Source organism: Dromaius novaehollandiae, chromosome W, assembly GCF_036370855.1.
Source record: "Dromaius novaehollandiae isolate bDroNov1 chromosome W, bDroNov1.hap1, whole genome shotgun sequence".
Lineage (NCBI taxonomy): Eukaryota > Metazoa > Chordata > Aves > Casuariiformes > Dromaiidae > Dromaius > Dromaius novaehollandiae.
The window spans coordinates 55,238,083-55,264,546 of record NC_088130.1 but is presented as its reverse complement, the minus strand read 5'-3'; the positions used below and the strand labels follow the sequence as shown (position 1 = coordinate 55,264,546).

Sequence of the window (26,464 nt, the reverse complement as noted above, 5' to 3'; positions counted from 1 at the left end):
GCATTTAAGCATACGATTCCCATGGAAGGCAGATAAACTGGGGCAACTGCAGCCACTGACACTAGCGATGATGAAGAGCAGCAACAAACTCCTGCTGGCAAAGCATGAATGTAATTCACCATGTTCTACCTTCTCCATTGGGTCTCTCTCATTTGGGTACCCGTAAGCAGTTTAAAAGGGCTGAGCACTACTTTTTACTAAACATTTTTCCTGAGATGTTTATGTGTTTTTTACTATAATACATTAACATGTTCAGAAACAAACAAACAAGCAACTGATTACATGAATAACATCCTAGAAGTCTATGGAAACCCTTATTCTTGTGATAACCCAAAGAATAAACAGGCATCACCAAGCAGTAGAGAAGCCAATATTTTATTCAAACAGATCAAAAAAATCCCATACATGCAAAACATGACATGCTGTACAAAAAAACAGATGTCAGACCTCCCAGGTTGAGAATAATGCATCAGTCACAAGACCGTAGCTGCTGCCTGTTACAAGACATTAGTGTCATGACAACATCTAGAATTCATAGCCTAATCTAGTCAGAACAAAAAACATACTCAGCAGGGATTGTGTAAATCATTTCAGTGAAAGCAGATTCAGTGATAACATGGACCTCTGAAAAGATGGAGGCAAAGTCCTAACTGTATGAGTAAATATGTAACAGACTCACACAAGCATAAAAGGCAAAGAAAGAAATGTTAGATTACAGCCCACTTCCTTCAAAAATGAGAACACATACCTTACTGCATCTTGCACATATCTTCCTCTAGCCAGAGAAAGTCTCTTCTTGGAAGAAATCTGTCCAAATCCTTTTCATACCAACTCTTCCCGTGGCTAAGATTGTCTTATTTAAGTTGTTAGGAAAAATAAGATTACAAAATTCTTCAACAGGGAGAATTCTAAACTTCTATCATACAGTATTTTAATCAAATGTCTATTCAATAAGCATTTAAGGATCTATTCCAGAATTGAATCAACAAATGAAAATGTAGGACTGTGGGTTTTTTTGCATAAGATGTTTTAAATATATTTTAGTTACTATAATTAGAATTATTTTGAATATTCAGGAGATGTTAAAAAGTGCAAGGGGTGTGTGGGTGCGTGTGTGTCTGCTCATGATCTAAAAATGACTGTATATACAAAAATTAATTGAAGAAGAATCTTGCAAAAATTAATGAAAACACAGTAATATAAATACAACACTGCAATTAAATCTTTGAAAGGGACAATCTATTTCTGTACAGACTGTAGAGTCCTCTGAAGACTTAACAAGATTCAAATGAAACTATGATCTGAGCTAAATGATTTTTCTATTGCAAAAAGCAGTAGGCTTCTCCAGCAACTCATGTTATTTCCTTTCAAAATGCGTTTTTAAACATTTTAATTTTTTATTTTAATTAAAAATTATTTTAATTTTCAAAATATAAATCAAACATTAAAAAGGCAAAGATGACTGATTTTAAAAGGTTTCCCTTGGATACAAACCTGTTTTTGTCATGCAAAAATTATCAAAATTAAGTGGAAGTGATGTATTCCCAACAATAATACATATCCTGAATTTTCTGGAAATTCCTCAACTGACCCTTTTTCCAAAAGTGTCTTTGATTTATAGTCACTGTAACACTTAAAATACACCTGTATATTACACAGACATTTAAGTAAGCTTAAATGAGTCTGAAAAAAACCCAATAGCTAAAATCTAGTTTTGTGCAAGGAGGCAACTTCAGGTAAGTCAGATTTTCACAAGGTGGCAGTTTCTAATTGCCTACTTTTACCCATGCCAAAGTGGCAGCCTAGCTAGGACGCTGTTCTCTCCAATGTCTCCACAGATAGTGAAAAGAGGCCAGTCTCAGCCAAGAGCAACTGAAGGAAGGAGCGTGACTTTGTTTCTCTGAACTGCCCATGTGAGGAAGCAACCACCATCCTCCCCTGAAGAAACTTAAGACAAGGCAAAGAAACCTCCTAAGTTATGCATCTATGTTAACACAGTGTGAATACCCTCCACACTATCCAAGCCCTCAAAAGATTTAAAAGGGAGACTGAGCCAGTGCTGTTGTCCTGAACAACTGGTACCCTATGAACGGTGGGTCATAAGAACTCTGAAAAATCAACTGATTCCCTTTATGGGATTTTCAGCATTACTGGGGAAGAAAAGGATAAAAGCAATACACTTCACAGATGCACCTATTTCCAGCTCATATCATTTTACTTTTGGTGCTGTCTGTAGTACAGCATTTAAAATAAGGAAAGGCCAGACTTCTGAGAACAAGAGAACAACTCACACTTGAGCTGGCTGATAAATGTTAATGATTAAGGACTGAAATATAATATTTACAACAATATGCCCTTTTTGTTTTGTATTTTAAATTACAGCTGATTAATTACTGGTAAAATGTAGACAGTAACTTGTACAATTATTAAATACAGTTACATGAGAGATGTTGTTATAATGCAGTTAAGCATTTTAACATTACATTTATTCATGAGATTTTTAAAATCAACTCTTATCTTTCTTCTCCAAAAGTATGGATGGAAGATGAATTCAGGTTTGTGCTTTTTAAAAAGAAAAATAGCTTCAATCAAATCAAAATTTTCAAAAGAAAAAATAGCTTCTTTTGTAGGCTCCCCAACTGATTAAAAAAAAAGAAAAAAAGAAAAAACTCAACATACAATAAATAACACTAGTTCTCAAAACAGTACTGGCAACATACCAGGCCACCCTATCGGGCTTTGATAAAAATGGTATCATCAGGAGTCGTAGCACAATCTTCCTTCTCAGTAACAGTCTCTACAGTGCCTGAAGCAGATACAATCACTACAGTTTTAGCTGCTGAAAGAGCTTTCTCCTTCTCTGCAATGGCAGCACAGACTGCCACGATCTCATCACTTTCAAAGTCATAGTCTGGGATTGATTCTTGTGCAAACTCTTTTGCTTCTGCCAGTGCTTGCACTGCCTCAGTCTTTGTTGCCTTCTCCTGCTGTTCATGGAGTTTTCTTGCCCAAGAAAGGTCCTCTTTCCATACTTCAGGGTTCATTGGAAAGATGTGTAAGGATACCTGAAAACTTCGGATTGCCTAGAAACAGAACAGGGGAAAAAACAAGGATTGGAATCTTCAAAGCCTGCATACTTCACCACAGAAATTAACTGGAGAAACATTTTCCCAAAGACAAAAATGATTTTATTCCAATCTGTCTTTATTGGAACATCCTCCTCAGCTGTGAGTTCAATCACAGTGTTACCCCCAAACACTGTGTGTTCAAGTGTCTGAAAGTACCAAGAATGAACAAATCAAGTACTTGGCAACAAAGGCACAAACAGGAGTTCACAAATGTAGATGGTCTATCTAGAGAAACAAACAGCATTTAAAACCAAGCCCTCAAGAAAATATTCCTTTTTATTTTAAAATTTGGAACAGAATTGAAGTATTTGATGAAAGAATACATTATTAGATACATTTTAAGGCCACAACTCCCTTAACAAAAATTAGGCAACCCGGTATTACTGCTAAAGGAAGAATATTAATCTTCATGCTCTCAAGACATGAACCACCTCAGAGAGAAATACTCCTTAAAAGCAGGTCACTGTTTTTCACTGTTCATATGAAAGAGTGATGAAATAAATGTCTGAAAGTGATGACAATAAGATGAAAAGATAAGTGTAGATGTTGTAAGAAGTGGCTTTTCCATGTAACTTAGGTATTTTGAAAGTACTTATCAAATGACCTTTTCATTCCAACAAAAACATGTCAAAAATAATATTGTAATTAAAGGGGGAAAAGCCAAATTCATTTTTGTTTTGATGGTTTTCTATCCCAGTTTTCTCCTATCATCAGATACACAGGAGGGTGCGAGCAGACAGATATAGTTTAAACAAATACAGAAATGGGATGACTGGGATCTGAAATTTCACCAATATTGCCCCTTTTAAATTAGCATGTGGTCATTTCATATATGATCTAATATTGCAGTCATCCATGGCTACGATAAGCAGTTTCTGTAAAACTGAGCAAATTGGTTACAAACATTTAACCTCAGAGAAAAGTATAAACTTCCCACTTTGAGTTACTCTAAGAACGAACTCCTATAATCTTATAAATCATCTAGTATTAATACAATTAATTATTTAATTATAATTAAGACTGCTTGTCTTTCAACTCATCTAAACTGGGAAATGTCCCACAAATAGAAATACTCAACCCAGAAGCTGTTAAATCTAAAAAAAAAACAAAGCAAGCATGGCATTTAGCAGTAATAAGATAAAACTGGAAGAATGCTAGACCAAAACTTACAGCTGTATTGGATTTTTAGTTATTTTAACAATAAGAAGGTCAACACTGACTTTATCTACTCTAACTTATACATGTACATGCACGTATGTATATTTTTCACATTTACTCTTTATGGTCAGTTATGAAAGTGGCCACCCTGAGTGACCAATTCTTCCTGTGGGGTGGAAAAACAGTGATGATACTGCTGGATCATAGTTAAGATTTCCAGCAACTTATGTATAAAGATTTTAAAGACATATGAACAGCACTGAATGCCATATTCTTTTGTAATTTATAAACACTCAAAGCACGCAAATTAATTTGAAAAAGCAGTATTTTCCATGTGCATCAACAGAAACTGCCAATTAATTTTTCTCCTTCCACAAAGTAGTTTATGAACTCTGTATGACATGAACTGAACTTAGCACAGCAGACAAGACATACAAATCTCTGATTTCTTTTAAGAAATGCTGATACGCTATCAGTATTACTGCTGTTGTAACAGACAGCCATTCAGTTCCAGGAAAAAAAAATACTTTACTATTGGCCTACAGCCAGATCTGAAGTGTAGGAGCTTGCTGGACTTAAGACATGAGGAGTGCAGTTTAATTCTTGCAAAACAGTGTCATTTTTTTCAGCTTTGCTGGCTTTTAATTTCAAGGGACAGATGAGTTAGAAGTAAACACTAAATGCTCTCTTTTTTCTTTTTTTTGAACACAAAATATAAACAAACACCATCTGCTTTTATACTTCCCATGGAAGAGACCTCCCACTTAAAACCTGTCTGTATAGTTGTGTTCATGCACATTAAACAACACTAAACACAGTAATTAAATACAGATTAACATAAGGCAACCGAAGTTTTACAGTGATGTTTTAACTAATAAGCTGAGAAGCTGCCTTGATAATTCACATGGATACAGCATATAATAATCACTTTTGTAAGCCTATTTGGGAGAAGATTTTGCATGTGACCTTATTACAGAAAGGTGTAAATACATTTTAAGAGGTGCAAAAGATCAGAGGCATAAGCCTTTAAAGCACCAGTACAATAGTGGAAAAATGCAGAATCGTCATTTACAGTATTTCATGTTGCCACTGCAACTGCTTCCAGTCATTATTTTCTATTATGACAAAAGAACTGAAAATCCAGGAGTATAAATGCCAAACTTGCACTGATAGCTCTTAAATTACTATCTGATCTAACCATTGATCTGGAAAATGCCAGATAAAAGGTACAAAAATGATTTATATTCCTATTTCTCATCCAGTTTATAATTTTAATCATTACAGAGTACAGCTAAAAGTAAGTTTTTCAGGATCCTATTACTATACTAAACCTATTCACATGGGTCAGTTCAAGTGCCACTTTTATTTCACATCTGCACCGGCGGGGGAATCTCCTTATCTTACCCAATTGCCTATCTGGCATTACAGGAAAGTGTTATGGCACTGCAAACACTTGATGCTTCTAGCCCCAATTTGATGGGCAACCATTGTCTCAGAGACCCTACATCTAAGGACTACAAGATTTAAAATCAACATGCACTCACAATTTTGCTTTTATATCCACAGGGAAGAGTACTACAAAAATCCACTACAAAATCTGCTGCAATACATTCTTGCTTGCTGAGTTACAATATTTGAAGGCTTCATATGTTCAAAATATTTTACATTTCATCTCACTATTGGGTGTTCTATAGCAAACAACCATCCTCTTCCATTTGTCTCATAACCAGGATTTCTTCTGTTGATTTGCAGTCTTTAATGTAAAGGTCAGTTTTGATCAGACTACTGTTTTTATCATGTATTATTATACAAAGAGCTAGCAACTGTCACCATACAGTAACCTTTACTCCTAAAAAAGGTTAGGGAGCATCTCAAAAGGTTATGTAGTTCACATCAGCCCTAAGGCTTATATCAGGCCTTTATGTTATATCTGATAGCTGTCTATCTGACCTGTTTTAAAGGATGCCCAACAATGGAGATCCAAACACACCTAAAGCTAATTGTTTATGTTTAATAATCCTTGTGTTTAATAATCCTTTTTTCTAATAGCCAATGTATTTTACTGCAATTGAAGCCTGTTACTACTACTCACAGTGAATATGAATAACCCATTAATTTTTGCAGAAATCTTTAATATGTTTAAAGACACTGGCCAAGTTCCTCATTACATCTCTTCTTTAAACCAAAAAAATCCAATTCTTTCAGATATTCTCACTCTAGTGTAAAAATTTATGTAGTTTAGCCTGAAAGGCAAATATGCTTATCTACTTAAACAGGCTAAACTTTTCTATACAAGATTTCCATTCAGATTTTTCCTTCTCTTCAAAAAATAAAAACAAAAACCACCTAACTGAAAATTTTTTTCAACAAAAATAAATTCTTCCACCTTCAAGAATGAGGTGACTCTTACTGTCTTGCAGTTCCTAAGTTTATTCTAAAGCACTGATGGTTTCACACTTTGGAGAAATACAGTAGGACATTTTCCAGATGCAAGGGATGAGATTTTTTCCATTAAACCTACTGGAATTTGGTGAAGTTCTAAACCTGTGAAAAATCCTTGTTCCCATATATTTGGTAGAAGTCTGTGAGATGACGGTAGCTTAATTCTTCTGTATTGAACACTTTCCACCGCAGAGAATTTACACTGACTGGATTAGGATGCATCATCCCCGAGTGACTCACACACGTCCTCCCCCTTCCCAGATCGCAGTGTGCAGTGGCTGACACAAGAGGCCAGAGGACGTGGGTCTGGCTTGTCTCTACCTGGAGGCATGAGATGCGAGCGGGCACAGTGGCTGGTGGTAACCGACAGAAAAATTCTCCTCAGTGTCCCCAGCCCTGGGCATATATCTCAGTACACATTAGAGCTTCAGAGAATTTATCTGTCAGCCACTGGGTCCACTTTAAGTTTCTCTTCAAGCTGCATTTTCCTTAATCTTAGAACTTCCTTCTTTCTCTTCTTTTGACAAAGGCACAGAAGTTTCTACCTACTCTTTCTACTCTCTTTTGCTCCAGTGATGTGCTCCCATTTCCCAGATCTCCTGTTGCACCAACTCATTCCTTCCTGGAGCTTTATTTCACTACAATGCTTGTTGCCTGTCTGCCTTTATACTTGAGTGAGCACCTCTGCAAGGCATTGCTGCATGCTCTGTAGAAGTAACTGCTTTAGGCTGGCTCAGCCTTGCAGAACTATACACTATGTTCTACTACAGGCATAAACACAATCCACCTTGATCAAGGGAACAGAAGATCTATCACATCATAGAACTTGACATATTTAGCCTAGCAAAATAAAGCCTGAAGCGATACATGTGCTCTCAATTTGTAAGTCAGTAAACATCCAGGAGGAGGAAAGATAGCGACTTCCCTATTACCAAATTATATTGCTGAATTATTAAAGGATTTTTAAAGGAATGGTAAAAAGCCCACCCCATCACTGTTTGTCATGAACACTGGATCTAATTTAGCTAACAAAGTCTAGATGTTGAACAGATAGATTTCATCTGCATGGTTAAAGCCTCAAAAGTTCTAAGCAATTGAAAGAATAAATAATAGTAGGTGTGAGCTAATCTCTCAAGAATGCTACCAGCTCTGCTAGAACTGTATCTGTAAGAGAATGTAAACTTTTGGAATTCTGGTTGCACTTCTCTGTTGACTGCAAATAAAAATCAGATTGCTCTGAGTAAAAGGTAGTTTCATGCATAAAATATTTGGTGGGCTATCAAAATATATCTATGACTTCCAATAGTAGTTTAAAAAAAAAAAAAACAGCCCACTAGAGTAGCTGAGGACTGATATGTGACCCCTGGGGAACCTAGTATTACTAAGTAGGATTGTTTGACATGTTTGGTTTTTCTATTTGTTTTTAAAAATGTCTTTTATCAAAACCTGATTAGGAAAGCAGTACCATTTAGTGTGAAACAACTATAAACTGAATAACAAAAAATTCTAGGCCAAAGCTATAAAACAAATATATATTTTTAAAATTGAATCATCTTTTTTTAATTTTTGATTATGCATGTAAGTACCTACTTTATTAACATAATAATAAATATTCCATCATTGTGCTCCAGCAATTGACTGTAACTCACACATTGTGTCGTCCTTAGAAGGAAGACTGTCATAAGAGTGCACTTAAATATTTTAATCTCATATTGGTCTATAAAAATAGAGTTATCCCCTCAAGTTGGCAGGAATACAATCGGAAGCACAGACTTGACTGCTTTTCAATAGAAAACTATCTACTCTGAAATTAAAGACTATAAAATGCCATGCAATGTTTTAACATTCCTTTTGATTAACAAATCTTTGTGTTTCTATACACTTAGGTTATTTTCATTCTGAAAACCCTCTCAAATCCAGAATTAGTTAGATGTTTATAACAGTAATATATAAAATATCAGACAGTAATCTTCTGTCACAACTTTGTGTATCAGGCCATATCAGTGGCTGATAGCTCATATACGGATTCAAATGAAAATGCAGTAATTCTTCTCTTTGCTAGTACATAACTCCCATTTTTACATAAAAGATCTGATGCTCCATTTCTTTGAAGTAAAATAAAAGCAAAGGGCTGATCTGAGGATTTGCATTCTCAAAACTTGGTTTCTTTTACAAAATCCAATACCACGACTATAACACGCTAAAATTCACCACTACTTAATATAGCAAACCACATTTTCTCAAAAAAACAGAGAGAAAGTATGCACAATTGGTTCATATTTGTGCATCCATGCAGTTAACTTTGTAATCTGCAATATCACAGATTTTACACTAAGACCCCAGCCCACAGTAGGGTAAACTCTGTAACCTTCATTAAGTAAAATTTTTTAATGCTTTTTTGCTTTTTATGAAAGTGTGGAGCTCACTGTTTATCTCTCAGAAAGAATTGTTCTAAAGAAGATATCAATGTGAAATTGTAAATTGTAACTGCTTAAGTTATTACCAGTACAGTAAAACTTATTTGTAAAAACAAACATTTATAGTGAAACGGGAGAAATATTGCAAGCCTGACTATGCATTTCTAGAATTCACTTTACACATTCACTTTGCAGAGTTTACTCAGGTGTGCTCCTGCAGACTGATTTCTAGCATTTTAAGGAATTACCGCCTCTTATCAAATGCACAGAAATGCAGAAATTCCTGCTTTTAAGTACTACAATTGACTCACCTTATTTACTAAATTCAGAAAAAGCAATAGCAAACAGCTTTTCCAAAAGTTAAAGGGGCTAACATCTCTCACTCTGCTTCTATGACAAGTTTGACAAAAACAGATTAAGAGAAGTTTTTCTTTGGCAATAAATTGATATATTATATAGCATATATAGACTGGATTTGCTTGGAACCTGTATTTTAGGCAGAGGAAGCTTGAAATGAAAATACAATAAATTGTTTTTACTAAGAAAAATGATTGTCCATTGTGAAGTAGTAGAAAATTACAACAGACCATTTAGCAGGATATGGGTAATGAAGGAAGAGACAGAGAAACCAAAGTAAAGGAACAAAGAAGCTGCTCTTGAGAAAAGTGGCAATTCCCAAAACTCAAACATTAGTAAAAAAAAAACTTTGATATTTATGCTTTGACTTTTCTTTGTAAAAATTGTAACACAGTGAAAAAACTATAAAACCATAGTAATAAAAGGCCAGTGGGAAGAGTTTAATAATGACTTAAAACACTTGGTCAAGAAGTTCAATGGTTATGAAATCATTTAACCTTTCAAGACTCCTCTAATCTTGATCTTTTAAGACTGCCTAACAGTCACTTGGTTCAAAAAGAAAGAGTTAACATTATCTGCTGTTTAGAATATCTCCCAAAGCTATTCTTGGCAGGTGAGAACACCTTCATCAGAAGAGAGCTGAGTATGCCCTAAACACTCAGAAAGGCAATGTAGAAGAAACATCTACTGTTAAAGCACTGGAGATGAACAGGAGCTTACTCTCCCTAGGTTGCCTACTCAGAAAATTGAGACACACAGACATTCAGAGGGCAAGCTACCTTGTGATAACTCACTCTCCAGTGACAGTTAAGGTCAGTATAACATAACTGCAGGTGAATCTATAGTAGCATTTTGTTTCGGATGACGAATGTGCTTTGATGCAAATCTCCAATTGTTCCCACTTAACATGCTTTGTTTTGCATTACAGAAGAGTCTCAGAAAACGAACTGTATTCCTTTCCAATTCAACTCAACAACGCATTCCAAGAGAGCACCTGAAGTGCTCCAAGTAATAGAGCTAGTCTGAAGTAAAGGAAAGTGTATATAATGCAGACATAGGGTCCCCAGCACTACTACATCCAGATATCCACTCCTACTGGTGTGATGTGACTTGCTAATGTAGACAGTTTAAATGACCTGGTGAGCAGGCCTGGTGGTATAACTACTAACTGGTAAGGATAAATCAGTATCTATAATTTTCATTATTGTAACTGTAGCATTTATTGTAGGATAACCAGCATCAGTGAACTGTAATTTTTGCAGCAAACATAGCTTTGAATTTCCTTAGACTAATGCATTTAAAATCTCAGTCATGACTTACAGAGGCAATTTCAGGCACTTAATTTAAAAATGATTTATACACTGCAGACCAGACAGGACTGTTCTGACCATCTACATGGCAAAAGCCATGGAATATCACCAGTTATGTAACGTGACATGACCCAGCTATGTATGGATTTACATTAAATATTTCATATTACGATGCCAGAACAACAGGAAGTAGTTCACGGCACATCTGCAACACAACACAGCTTTTCTCCGATGTTACTCTCATGCTTTGTTTTTCAATACTTACTACTGTATTTTAAAAAGAAACTGTTTTTGTGTGATGTTAGTCCCACTCAGAAAAATCATTTTCTTGAAAATTTTCAGTCCAAACATTGTAACTTTCCAAAAATACTCTAAATTTATGACAAAATTATTTATTTGTATCAAAACAGCCCACAGCTACTTATATTAGAAGTGAAAAAACATTGGTTTTATTTTATTATTTGAGAGCTCATAATGAGCTATTTTTCTAATGGACTTTGCATACAAGTCTTAATTGAAAAGTTTCACTCACTATGTTTCCATACTAACTAGCAGAAAACTATTATATACACTTACATTATTTATACTACATTATTTACAGTTGTTTAGACCCTAGGTGATGTGATATGGGGAAAGGGTCTCCTTTTGCATCACACCATGTGGCAGAGATGGTGCCACGGCACAGAGCTGCAGTTAGAGAGAAGATGCACTGTAATTCTTGTGCAGCATCTCAATCTTTGCTCTCTAACTAGCAAGAAAAAAGGTCATCCACCATGTGAGGTCAAGGAGCCAGAAGCAAGCATGAATGAGAATGTATGATTTACTGGACCTGAAGCAAGAGAGTAGGAGACAGGGAAAACAAGGTACTAGAATTCTCTTAGCATTTGTGTATAAAACTAAGCCTGAATATCAACTGGGGTCTCACAGGACCTTCCGTTTTAAACCATGGTGAACTACACTGCAGCAATATATCTACCCGGAATGCAGTATATGAAGTTGCATCAACAATCATTCTGTTGCATAAAGCCATGATGTAAATACAGCATATAACAAAAATAGCTTTGAGCTAGGCAGGTTTTCCACAAGGCCAGCAACAAAAACACACAGGGAGCATTTGTAAGAAACAAAGTATAGGGAATACAGGAGAAAAACAACAAGAATCTTTTTCCTTGCCTGCACCGAAGCTATATAAGGATATTAAGCTACTTTGATATTTCTATACTTTCATCTCTCACACACAATTCAGAGGGTGTGGTTTACAATTTTAGTGTATGACTTCAGTAGTCTTTGCCCATTTTCCTACCAGTGCTATTTCTCCTAATCCAAGCTGGGCACGTCCCAACGTCTGCCAGGCATCCCAGGAACGTGGATTTCTCTGGACAGCCATTTCTGCCGCATGCACTGCTGGGAACACTTCATGCAAAGACATCAGGACCTATGACAAAGAAATAAGAATAAGAGGAATAAACAAAATTGAAAACAGAATTAAGTTTTCTGGGATTACCCAGGCAACCACTATAGTTTCAGTAACGAAGGACAAGATTCATCTCACCTAGCTTTTAGTCATTTAAAATTTAGTTGTCTAGTCTAAGATAGTCACCTAGACTTGCTCCAGAGCCCATACAGAGAAATAGGTATGCTAAAGGATGATTCATCTAACTTATTTAGGCAGCTCTTAGGAGGAGATGAATTGCTTCTGAAAGCATCCCTCTCCCTCCCTCCAGATCTCACATTCTGTCTAAGAGTAACAGAATTACTGTATTACACTGAAGAACAAGCACATTAAGAATCAAATACAGTAAGGAAGGAAGTATTTTTTCAAATAACTCCTAGGTTTTATTTCTTGTTTTTAATAGAAGACTCAAATCTACCAAATACAGTTATAGTGCACATGATATAATAATGGAAACAAGCCCTGTAATTCAGCATGGAAACAACCCTTAACAATGATTGTTGTATTTGGAAAGTAGGCTTTGCTATTGCAGAATGCTTTATTTAGGCATGAAATCAACTACATAAAAAAAATTTTTTTTAAGTGGTTTCCAAATGTGGAAACCTTTTATCCAGCAGTACAGGTTAGCAGAAGCCTGTTAACACTCTATACCTCACACTGGATCACCATAACTAAGCCTATAAATTTAGTTAAAGATACATAATGCAACTCAAAGCTTGTCCTATTTCTCCAAGACCTCCATGAAATTGGCACATTACCTGAAGACCTGCATCACTCTGAGATCATGATTTCAGACACCCACATGCTATGGTGATAGATACCAGTCTAAGAAACAAACAACAACTGCATTCCAATTGTATGATGAAAATGTCAACCACAGCAGTAAGACTCATGTGTGGGAAACCACTTTCTTCCCAGCTGACCCGCAATCATGATGAATACTATCAGAGCAGATTAGGACAACTGCTGAAGTGTAAAAGGCATTTACTTAACCTTACTGTCCTACAATATACTGGATATACAGTTATAAGTGTGGAGGGGAGGAAGATCCAAATGTGATTAATTACTACAAAATACTTGCACAGCACTGGGATAAGTACAGTAAAAGAACTAGACAGCTTTACTGCAGAATGTAACCCTGTACCCAGAATTCCAATAAGCACTTTGGATCCATACTCATAGCGTTTTAATGACTAAATTTTTCTAGAGGCTAGTCATCTGGGTCTCTCTTTAATTCCATTTGATAGATTGTGCAGTGAAATTTAGAAAGTTGCTAAAAAAACCTAAATGCCCCCCAATAGCTGTATGTATGCCATGCCATTTCTTCCCCCACTTTTTTTTTTTAACAGTAGTTCTCAGAAACTATGTTTTTTGAGCAAAGTCTGCAATGAATACTATGTATTTTTCCAAAACCTGAAGTTTAACTGCATTTCTGTGTGCAGTTTCATCTGCAGCGGATCTATGAATTGAACCACCGAACTGTTGCTAGTGGATAGGTGTACATTCTTCCACAATGATGTGATCTGCACCTATCAGATGTTTTTTATATTCATCTCTTCACATGCTTGTTGTCAGAAGAGAAAACCATCCAAGTACATACTCACCTTAACATTTTTATGGGTCTCAGAGCATTCGCTATCTTCTACCAGTTTTTTCCAGTGCAATATGATACCAAAACACCTACATACGTATTTACGACATCGTTTTTAATTTTTAACAACATTTCACTGTATTGTTTACTGAACTGTGACATCACTAGTATAGGTGAACTATTCCAATTTGATCCATTTATGACAATTGTGCGTACTAATTTAGACTAAGAGTACTTTTCCAGGTCACAGTGGTAATCGCTGTGCAACTAAACGATAACATCAACTTCTCAAGGTTGTATATGCTGTAACCTCATTTGTTATATAACAGGTTTGTCACGTGCTCAGCTCAATAAGCAGACGTGTCAGTATCTTTCTCTATATACATCCATCCCATGATCACACACATTTTTGTAGACTCCATTTCTCGAGTGTGATGAGTATCTACAGGATTCCTGTCACTGCTTATATGCCAATAACCCAGGGTCTGTTCAAAAAGAGGAAACAAGGTGGTAGACCACAGGAATTATACTAGCGATCTTCATCAAGACAGACTTCTCAATCATTCATTAGTTTAACATATCAATTTAAGAGAAAAAAAAATTATATTTTTAATTCCATCTATAGCATTTCATGCCCAAGATACACTTTAGCGTTATACATACTTAAATACTGTACCGAATGACATTACCACCAGTCTCCCTTTGAGCCAAGTACCATTTTTTAAATCTCTCTTCCTTCCCATGAATTTGGTTCACACTTATCCCTTACATCATACATAAAGACCCAGGTCTTTTGCTGTATACACAGCTCCTGTAGGTTCTGTCCTGATTATATTCTCTTTATTGCTGGTTTCCTTGATTCCTGCATATCACAATATCACACCATAACGGACCAAAGTCCTTTTTTTTTTTTTTTTTTGGGGGGGGGGGGGAAGGACCATGTCTTGCTCCCACTTCCACTGTGGAAAATCCACAATTTGATTTTATCCTCTCATTTTAAGGCTCTGGACTATTTGGTTCCTTCTATTTATCTCTTTTTCAATTATTCTAAGTTGTTCTTATTTTATTTGCTCTACCATGGCATCAGCATAATGGTCCACTTTTCTGCTTCTCACAAAGATGCTCCCAGACTTTCTTCCATTTCAATCCATATGCTTAAAATACTTAAGCTTGGTATGCAACTTGGTTTCACTTGGTGGAAAAACTATTATCTTCTTTCATTCAGATCTGTGACTGAGATGACTGCAAAGCAGCAGCAGTCCCCACCCTATTTGAATGCTTGCTGTTATTCTTACCTTTTCTTATTTTTGTCTCCTCATTGTTACATCTTTTTTTTTTAATTTAAAAGTGTTTATACTTGGATATTTCCTACAGTAATTGTTCTGAAATAATTATTCTGAATAAAATAGGATAAATGGAATGAATATGACACACACACACGCACCCTACACACAGGCTCCCTCCAAAATAAGTGTGTTGTTTTCTTTCATTTGGTTGAATTCCTTTCCAAAGAGTAAACTACAAACTCCTCTGTTTGGAAGATTTTCTTCTTGGGAGCTCTACTGTACTTAATAAAACGAAACTCCTGACCCTTTTTTAAACTTTTCTGGATTATAGCACAATTAAGTGAAACCGCAAACCATCATCACCACCAATCCAAAAGCAGATGCAATTACATTAATTCATTAGTAACATTTTGGTTCAAGTTACATTCTCAATGATTTCAATTTTCTTTTTTCTGACAGCAGAGATAGGAATAATAGTCATCCTCTGCTAGTTACTTCCAGCAAATATTCAGGTTACTAGTGAAAACAGAAATAAGGAAGTGTTATTTTAAAAAGTCACAAAACCTTAGATTAAATCAGACTGGTCAGGCTTAGCATTTCTTTTTCAATGACTGTCTACTTTTTAAAGTAAATAGTTCAGTTGCATTAGGGTATTTTTAATGACCAGACAAATAACACGATGCATCACAGAGCGTGTATGTACCACTGAAAAGGGTCATTTTGCCAGAATCACCTGTCTCTGAAAAAGTAAGGATGAGGATGTGTGTATGTTTATGAATGCCCCTTTAAGAGCTGATATTCTAAGATTATATTCCTTTTCTGTTACTCCCTTAATACATTATTTTTTCATAAATATTAGTGCTTTTGCAAATTTCATTAGCAGGATGACACTCAAGTTTCACAGTTAAGTAATCTCATTGCATATTTCATTTATTTTCCGATTACAGTGGAAACACTTCATTAGAAAATATTCTTAAAACTGATCAAACAAGTATAAAGAAAATAAAAACTTCCAAAATAAAGCAGAAAATTAAGCATGTCATGACCCTTTTTATACACACATTTCCCTCTAATCATATAGAGACATTCAGTAGGTGGTTTCTGAAAAGCTATTTTATTCTAATAGAGTTATTATTATCACATGCATTAAAACAAGGAACACTGCTGTCACTACAGTGACTGAGGGTTTAATAGAGATAGCTTTAATAAGTCATAAAAGTGAGAACAGATGAGAAGAATTAGAAGAACTCAGTGGCAAAAATCAATTGAACAGCAACACTCATCAGGAGACTGACCAAGTAAAATATCCAGGCAGGGGTATGACCTGTTATGTCCTACCCACAGCATTTTGGAACTGTTACGAAGCTGAACAAGTCTTCACTTTAGATGAGCTCACAGTCTTCAAGTTGAATCACTATATATAGACACATGCCAAGTCCAGTGAAACTGACCCAATTCCTTCTTCCATACAGAAATTAATTTCAAAATACTGATGAACAAAATTCTTCCTACCTCTAAGCAGTTACATTTACCCATGCTGAAAAGGAATTACTTTCACAACACAGAGCAGTGTTTTTTGTTATCTACTTTTCTGGAGTTTATCTCAATGTTTGATGGTAAACTGTATGTTCCAGTTTAAAAAAAAAATCTAAAATGAGAATTCCTACCTTTCACATTTTCTTACATTATGACCATAGAGAATTACAAACTAAATTAGGTTAGGAGGGACCTGTGGAGGTCACCTAGTCCAACCTCCTGCTCCAAGTACAGTTAACTTCCATCACGTTGCTCAGCAGCTTGTCCAGTCCAACTTTGAAAATCTCTAGTCTCTCTCAGAAATCAATTCAATGCTTAACCACTTTCATTCAGAAGTATTTTTTCCTTCCTTATATCAAATTGGAATTTCTCTTGCTGCAACTGGGGACCAGTGCCTTTTATCCTTTCAGTGCACACCTCTGGGAAGAGGCTGTCTTCTCTGTAACCCCACTAGGCAGCGAGGTTCTTACAGATGAAATACACTGGACTAATAAAAAATACTAAAATATTTATTAGTTTTTTAGCTTGAGCAGTTGAGATATTACTATGACTTTACATAATTTCAGCAAATCACAAACTGGTTAATCTCAAATATTATAAATCAAGAGTATTTGAACACAGGCATACAGAGTCAATATAATGCATACAGGTATAATATTCACTAAGATTCCAAGAAGAATTCAGCAGCTCCTACACTGAATAACCTGAAGTTCACCTAGTCACACAGAGAATATCAAACACAGTTCAAGGACAGCACAAGAACAAAACAATAGGCAGATGTTCTGCTCCAACCCTCTCACTGAATCTCCTCTCAAATCTAAATAGGTGCAGTGGCACTGTACCATGATGTTGATTTTGCTCAGAAATAATGCCTGTTTTAATTACTACACTCCTAGATATTTTTGCTATCTGCAGAAACGTACAATGCCTTTTTTCAATCAACTGACTTCAATACTTCTTAGTGGCAGAGTTTCACACTCTGTCATGTGAAAACAGCAGTTTTAGACGGCCTCTCAGAAGAGTACAATAAAGTCAGTCCGGACTGATTCACGCTTACATGAAAATCATTGACTGCAGTGGAGTCATATATAAGCCAAAGGTCTGTTCCAGCAAACAGATTCCAGTGGACCTGGGGCAGCGTGGGGGTGGTATGGAAAATACACACACATGCCTCTCTCCTCTTCCTTTATATTGTTATACCATCCCTCAAACAGCTTGGGAGTAGTCACTCTACAACTCACAACCACAAATTGATCTTTTACCAGCATGTCTGGTTTCAAATGATTGCCAGTAATGTCAGTGTAATGAAACATCATATGTTTATATCAACTAGATATAAATCAGCAATTATTAGCTGATTTGTTATAATCCAAACTAAGGATTATGAATCTGGTCAAGCCTTAGGAACCTTATCATTTCTCAAGCTGGAAGAGGGACAGGCAGGAGCTGAAATTATTTCCTTATTGAGTTAAGGTTTAAGAAGTCCTTAAGAACAGGGGAGATGGGATGGTTTCTATCCGAACATGATAAGTTTGGGCTATAAGAGATATGCATCTGAAATCCTGCTCCTGCTCCATGAATTCAAATAGAGAATGCAGGGTTGTGCAGAAACTAGATCCTCAAACAGTAAGGGATGAACACCACACCCAAAAAACTTATCAAATGCAGATCATCCTGACTCCTGGTTGTTTTCATTTGTAGTCATACATATATATATACATGTGTGTGTATGCATATATATGCTATATATATATACACACACACATACATAGCTATTTTTTATGTATAATTGTACTGTGCCCTTTAGGATTCCTGTGGATAAGTTATTTTGTATTTACTTTATTTTTTAACCTGATTTACATTAAGAGTGAATTCAAGGTACGGCAAACAATATACGTGATGTAGTGATCCCTGAAACGCAAATATGGGAATATTCATGCAGGGTCCATCAGTGCTAAACTATTATGCAAACTGAGGACCCCAAAAGAATAGCAGGGATACCACCATATAGAGAATTTGTTATCTGAGATCTCTGGGGGACAAGTGTCACTTGACAACCAACAATAACCAGGTAAATTCTCGGGAGTGATGTAGCATAGCGGAGTCCCCAAATCTCAAGATCCCTAAGTGAGTTTATAACATGTATATTGTTATGTAATGAGTATAAGCCCTTTGATCTCTCCTCCCCACCCTCTCTCTATCCCCCATCCCCCCTAAAAGAGCCCCAGGTGCTCCTGTGTACAAAGACCCAAATTCATAAAAAACCTCCAAAACTCTTCCTCCCTCTTTGTAATTCAAAACAGCAATAAAATAATCCAGTCAACGCCTAAGAAATTTAGCCTGCAATGAATTTCAAGCAGTCTTCGAGACTACATAATCTAGGTGATCTTCATACGCTATTTTGAACATAAAAGATACTAATGCTGAAATTCATACTAAGGTTGTAGGTCTCTTCCAAAAGAATTTTTACAAAAACATAAAAAAAAATCTGCTTGCATGAACATCTACCTGCCATTTAAGATTCTTCTAACAATAAAACAGTTTAAGTTGGTAAAGGAATATCGAGTATATAAACTGAAACAACTTGTGCTTGAAGGACAACATCCTATGTGCACCCTAACCTCTCCACATACCAGAGCCATCTGTTTTCAAATGGATCAAAGCGTAGCTGACAGCAATGGAAAGAAACTCATCAACTTTTATGGGTTTTGAACCAAGATACAGTTGAGCAACTCCACAGTTCCCATATGATTTTCTGGAAACACACTTACTGCACCAGTCAGTGAATATTGGGAACTCTAAATGCTATTTCCACTCTTCAGAAATGCTGAAGGACATTTGTCCTACAAAATGAAACATCTGTTAAAATATGTATCTTTAAGTCCTTTCCATAAATATTTACAGATTCCTACCGTGTCATTAGACAGCATGTTTATTTGAGCCGTATATTAAACAACAGGGTATTTAAAATATATTACTGTGCTGCTGGCAGTAAATACTGATGAACTGGGAAGCTGCTATGTAATCCAACATAAAATTATCCTAATAAGCTTAACAGGATACACAGATATCCAAGCTCATGCAAAACATTCCATCCAGTGCTAATTCTTAAAAGAAATGACTTTACAGGGAGACTTTTCCTCACTGAAAAAAATTAGTACAGACCATAAAGAATCTCTGCATATAGTGCTGGGACATTCTTAATATGAATCACATCCTACAGTAGGGGTCTTGCATACCAAGACAGGAAGACTTGCATAGGGCCAATACTGGTCAAGGCCTGTCTGAATCAGTGTATGGCGGTTCTTTCAAAATCTGGAGCTACCAAGACTTTCTCATTAAGCGACATAATAGCAGCTTTATGGTGGATTGGAACAACATACTCAACTGTAAAACAATATCATTTGAACATCAACTGTAATATTTTTGGAATTAATTGCATATTCCTGTTTTGACAAAAATGGATTTTTACAAGTCACATTAGTCCCTTTAAAAGCAGAAGAATATCAAATTACACAGTATTATGTTAACCAGCTTCCAGTAAGCTTAAGTCATACCACAAACAACATCTGTAAAAGCCATCTGTGTGTACTATAGAGATGCTGCCATCTTAAAGCATAAAATATAGGTTTTCTTAAAAAGATTAAAAAATTTTATAAATGTATTATGTTTTGTACATGTCTTTCTTCTATGAGCATTATGCAATACCAGAAAGTGAAACCAAACAGAAAGAGTGAAACTGTCCAGCAGTGCTCTCTTCTTCAGGAAAGCAGCAAAGGCATGTTGGAAGCAAAGCCCTGCATTCCTTTCATCTTTCAGTTTTCATTATTCTCTAATGGTATCGCTAAGCAGAATGATGAGCCTGGGGTGTCAAGTAAGTAATCACACCTAAGTATTAGGTATTGCAGCTTGAGTACCAATTGAATGATGTTGTAGCAAGTACCTGCTTACACATGTCACTGCACCATAGTATGGATCCTGGTAAATGAATAATTCCTTATTCTCCTATTCTTTCCACTATGAATACATTTAATTGCAATATAGTTGCAATTAAATAGACAGCTTTTGGAGAGCTTTGCTTTGTCTGTACATTAATTGTTGCATTCACATAAGACCACATAACCATAATAAAAAAGAACTGCTACAAGAGCTACTCAATTTGTTCCATCGAGCGTACCTGTTCTTTTCTACAACTTCATCTTGTCTTTAGGACAAAAAAAAAAAAAAAAAAAAAAAAAAAAAAAAAAAACTGCAGAAAAAAGGTTATTTGAAAAACACTCTGCATAAAGTCAGCATCAGAGCACCTGAACTTTTTTTCTTTCAAAGCGGAAGAAATCCTACTAGCTGTTCTGTCTTATTCAAACAAGATTTCTGTACTTAATCTAAAGACCAACACTGTTTTCACATCCTAAAGAAACTTCTTTAACAGTTGAATTTAAAAGTTAAATGTACAAATTAACAAACTTTCCAAGAATCTGGAACTAATATTTGAAGCAGAATCATATTATTTTCTCTTCCAATACAAGAATAAGGGTCATAAAGTCAATCTAGCAAACGGAGGGTTAAAAACAGACAAAAGGCAGTGATTCTTCACACAATGCATAATTAAGATTTGGAATTCCTTGCTGCATAAATCTGTGAATGCTAAAAGTTTACAGGAGTTCAGAAAGCAACTAGACAAATTCAGTGAAGAGAAATCTCTCAACGGCTTTCAAACACAGAAAAGTCCAGGACCACAGCTTGCTGGAGGCTGGGAAGAATGTTCTGGAGAAGCATCACCACACACTTGCACTGTTTGTGTAACTCTTTGCTGGGAGTTGTCAGGATACTAGCCTAGATGGATCTTTGACTTCGTGTAGTATTGTTCTCCTCATGTAATGGTATCCAAATATGAATAAAAATTCAGTGGAGCTTTACAAACATGTTTAAGAAGTTTTAGCACCAGAAAACTGCAAAATCCATAGAAGTCAAAAATCTAAATCATACAGGTGATTTGTAAATGCCAATATGCATATTTGGACATGCTAAATACCATGTAAATCTGATCCTAAGTGTGCCTGAGTTAACAGAAAGTACCACTGCATAACTTTCCACAAGGTTTGAACAACGTGCTTTATGAGACACTACATTGAATTTTATATAAATCCTTGTTTTTTAGAAGTTTGGAAGAAATAATTGACTCCAGATCTAGTCTGGTGGGAAGCGGAGTGAGAGGGGAAACACCCCCTTTCCAAGATCTTGTAAAGACAGTATGAGTGAATTTCACCAGAAACATCCAGTGGTTTCAAGTAAAAACAATTACTGAATCTTATTATCAAGACCATTAAAATTAATGAACCATTTTAACGAATTCAGAAAGCAACTCTACACGCTGCCCCCCCCCCCCCCAAGTTTTTCCTAACACAATCTAACTGGATCCCTTATATGCATATGATATGCTGACATAACAATCCAACAAATCAGTACACTTCTCCCAAAATAACTGAGGAAGAAAAACCTGTTAAAGCTATAAAATATTTTCAAACCAAATTCAAAACCAAGTTCTAAACCTTCCATAGTTATATAGAACAAAACAATCCTTTAGCACTACTGCACTGAAAGCAGCTTATCATTCAAATATTTTACAGACTCAAGCTTTCTTCAGTTCAGAGGTGAGAGGAGAAGATATGGTGACATCCAAGCAAAAAGTAACAGAGTCATCATATCTTCAGCAAAAGGCTTGGAAAATAACAAGGTTTTGTTGCTTCTTGGGTGTGTTTGTTTTTTTTTTTTTTTAAATACCAGAAACGAATTACAGTAACAGATTTTAAAATTAAACAATACTGCAAGCTTCCTAAAAATTATGTGTTTAATAAATTACTTTTACTTCTTTTCCTTTTCCTAGCTTTCAACAATGTATTTTTCAGCTATATTTTGAGTAGCTACCTTAAATCAATCTTTCCATTTTGAACTTACTATTCAACTGAAAAAGACTCATTTTTGAAACAGCCTTTCCTCTAACTTTGATTTTGTTTTCCCTTCACCTCAATTTACTTACCTGTTCTCTGCCTTTTGTCATCACATATATCAATTGACAAAAATCTGTCAAGGATTCAATGTTATTTAAGGATTCTAGAAAACCTGACTGAAGAAGAAACAGCTCTCACTGTTTTCTCCGAGACAACAAAAAAGCCTCTCCCCCAGAGAATCTGAATGTGCTTACATTCTGGCACATTAACAGGGAGAAAGGCTTTTTAAATTTCCAAAAAGGGAACCAAGGTGTCAGCCTGAGGAGATAAGCCCTGCCCCCTCCTGTTAGAATATTCGCTGTAAACATGAAGATATATTTAACATTGCTGCTTCTTGTTTCCCTCTCATCTGCTGTGCTACTGATATTCCCTGCAAACAAAAATATTGAAATACAGGTGAAATATTCAGCAGCTTGGCAAGTGTTTTCTGTTTCCATTTATAGAGACTAAGACATAGCCAAGCTGTTATCATATTCTTAAAAGAAAAAAATAAAAAAAAGATAGTAATGCAGAAAAAAACCTGTGATGGGAAAGATGAGTGGCAAAAGCTTTTAGCAAAAGAAATAAAAAGGGCAACTTTAACAGATGTTAAATGAAAAGCAAAATGGGATAAGAAATCTGTAGCCATACATTTCTTCTCATCTTCAAACCCAATTAAAATTTTTTTTGCAAAATAACAGCTTTTTGTTTAATATGGAAAAATTACATTTCTGTATCTTGGCAAATTGATGAAGATAAAAACTTCCTGACCTAAGCAAAACAATGGGTCCTGGTACTTTTGCCATCGAAGTCACACAGAAAGACACACTGAAATTACAAATTTATAGATGAACTTACAACTTTAGTGAGGCATTGATAGCTACAAGTTTTTTTCATTAAAACAGCTGTAAAATAAAGGCTTGATAAATTGAGACAAACATACTCTATTTAAATGTTCTTTTCCAACACTGATTTACCTATGTAAGACTGAATGCGGACACAGACTGCAGCATGTCTTTTTACACAGCATCCCTGTTTAATGGTGATGGTATTGAGCCAGGTCTTTAAAAGAGCAGACATTTTTTTAATGGTAGAGCCAAATTTGCTCACCTGTCATAGTAACATTCTCTTTGCCTTCTGCCTAATATATTTTTAAAATATTTCAGCTGCTTTTTCTAGGGCATGAATTAGGATGTTACAATGCAAGAAAAGATTATCTGTGATTGGCTAAGATTACAACCGATTTCCACTACCTGTAAAAAAGACCCTGTTGTGCTGAGAAGAAATGGAAACCCTAAATTAATTATGCTGTAGTTTATGCATACAAGCAACCATACAATATTACATGGTATCTGTTAAACAACCCTAATGTTTTATTTTTGAATTTCAAAACTGATAGACAATTGTCATAATTTACCTGTGATTTCATCTCATAAAGTGTAGCATCCTCCGGGGTTAACTGAAGTGCTTCATCCCATTTGTGAATAGCCTCCCGGTACCTGTAATTAAAACAATATTACAGTCTCACTACATCTTAAGAAGTGACTTATACTAGGTAACTTAATTGATTTAGATCTTGACATTGTCCTAATTAAAGTGCCACAGCATCTGATTAACATTTATGACTTTGCTAAACCACTTCTCTAAGATAAGCGGAACTGTTTTGAGGAGCTGGGTATTTGTTCTTGTGACCAAATGGGTACTAGGCCCTAGCACAAAACCGGTCTCAAGTGAATCAACAAGTCAATATAGGAAACTTATGTCAAAGCAGTGAACAAAAACTAGAACTTTTGAACTGAGTGCAATTCCCATCACTGTCAAAATCATTCTTAGTCAGGGACAAAGAAAGAAATAAAGTACCTTGAACTTCATATGCCTTGACACAGTCATAATTTTAAATTTCTTTCTAGCTTAAAAAGCTGCTAAAATTGGAGTCACCCTCCTTCACTATTCTGTTGCAACAAAGACCAAAATAAAGAAATCTGGATAACTCGGGTATACAAAATAACAAGGAAATTTAAAGTAAACAGGCATATTTAATTTCATTAAATCACTCAACTTTAGGAGATAAACATATTTCTAAGCTCCTGTGTCCCTCCCCTAGGAAACAGAAGATATGAGTTGACCAAAACCAATAAGAAGTCTTTATCCTAAACAAAGAGGTAAAACTTAGACAAAGACGTATTCTAAACCATAGTAGAGAACTCTAGCAGAGTAATTTGCTGCAGAATTGCAGCAAAGTGCAGGAACAAACAGGTGCAGGAGTACAATCTTTCAGCCTTAAAAAAGTCTTCAGATGAACAATAAGGATACTATTGGGGGGTATGCGTATCCATAAGTTCCATGCATCCACTGTTACAAAATCCATCTCTGTTATGAAATTTTGTGTAGGAACTCATATTTCCATAAATTCTACTGCCAAGATATGAAATCTGTTACTCTTTAGACAGACAGATGTACATATGGCAATTTTAATAATATAGATAAAATTGAAGTAATTTTCATACACACTTCTTATACAAACAGTTTACATCCCCTCCTTCTTCCCCTTCCCCCATTTTCTAGTCCTCTGGCTTGCTTTGCGCCTCAGAATTTTCCAGACCAATACACAAAGATCTCAAAAAGCTCTGAATTGAATGGAAACAAGAGACTATACGAAAAAAGCTATGCAACCAAATTCTAACTCTTATTAAGTGCTTCAGGTAATATTAGTTTGTTAAAGACTCTCTGATAAATATGCTGAGAATTCAAGTTAAACATCAAAGGGACGTTTCAATGCATTTTCACATTTCCTAAAAATTTAGCTACCAGCTGTGCACTTGTAGTCTCAGTTCATTCCCTATGCACGGGTGTTCATGCTACAAGAAACATCACATTTTCTACATATGTCAGTATAAGCGTTAAGTTGTTCTTTAGTTAGTGAGGACTTCTTGAGTAAAAGACTATAGTTTTGTCCAGAACCTAGCACAGACATAGTACAAAAAACTTGATTAGCTACAAGAACTGCATGATTGTGGGAAGCCCCCAACTCAGACAATGCCTTGGCCACACAGTAGGCTGAAATATTGCTAATGTAGCCAAGATGTTTAGACACAGAGCAAACAGCAATGACATCAATAACCATGAAGGAACAAATGACGCAGTGGCACTACGAAATGGAAAGGCAGCAACATCAAAGTCACATTTAGAGAGTCTCTATTCGATATGAAGGGGTCACCAGTGTTCCCCCAAAATTTAACTTTGAATATGATAAAACTCATATGAAGAACATGCTACCTCTGAAGAAGCACCAAGTAGGCAAATATTCTCAATCCTGTTGGGTTTTGCTGCAAATTTGTCCATGGTCTGCCAACAGAAGAAAGACAGTCAAAGGAAAAAGAGGTTGTGCATGCACAAAAATGCTGTGCCATGTCTGTACTTTGTGTATGAGCAGTGATCCAACAATTGCTGCCATACACCTGAACAAAAGAGTGAGCAGTAATTTATTAGTAAAACACTCACTTTGACCTGTGAACTTCAGAAAGGGTGATCTAAGAGAAATGAAGGTTTACAGTATGGATATATCCACACCACATTGAAACATTTATCTTTTCAGTGCATATATTTCCATAAGAAGAAAGTCTGATAAAACTGGTCTGTTTAATTTTTACAAATATGCAGGCGAAAAAAAAAGTTCCCATTGCTGTTCCAGGAAAAAATAAGGATACTGTTCTTAATAAAAGAAATTGAGACATGCTGTTTGCTCTAGTAACACATAACTTAAGAAAAGCTAGTTCTTTAATCAAAAGATTTTCTGCTT

General features: G+C 35.6%; 1 protein-coding gene across 1 annotated transcript in view; it reads right to left on the bottom strand.

Annotated features, from left to right (window-relative positions):
• Positions 1 to 359: 359 nt before the first annotated feature.
• The window catches only part of LOC112983596 (tetratricopeptide repeat protein 33), a 51,117-nt gene continuing 25,012 nt past the window's right edge, over positions 360 to 26,464 (bottom strand). Inside the window, exons 3-5 of the mRNA XM_026100819.2 lie at positions 24,083 to 24,164; positions 12,116 to 12,247; positions 360 to 3,083 (exon numbers count right to left, since the gene is read on the bottom strand). Coding sequence (XP_025956604.1) covers positions 2,730 to 3,083; positions 12,116 to 12,247; positions 24,083 to 24,164 — 568 coding nt within the window. The 3' untranslated portion in view covers positions 360 to 2,729. The remainder of the gene's footprint in view (positions 3,084 to 12,115; positions 12,248 to 24,082; positions 24,165 to 26,464) is intronic.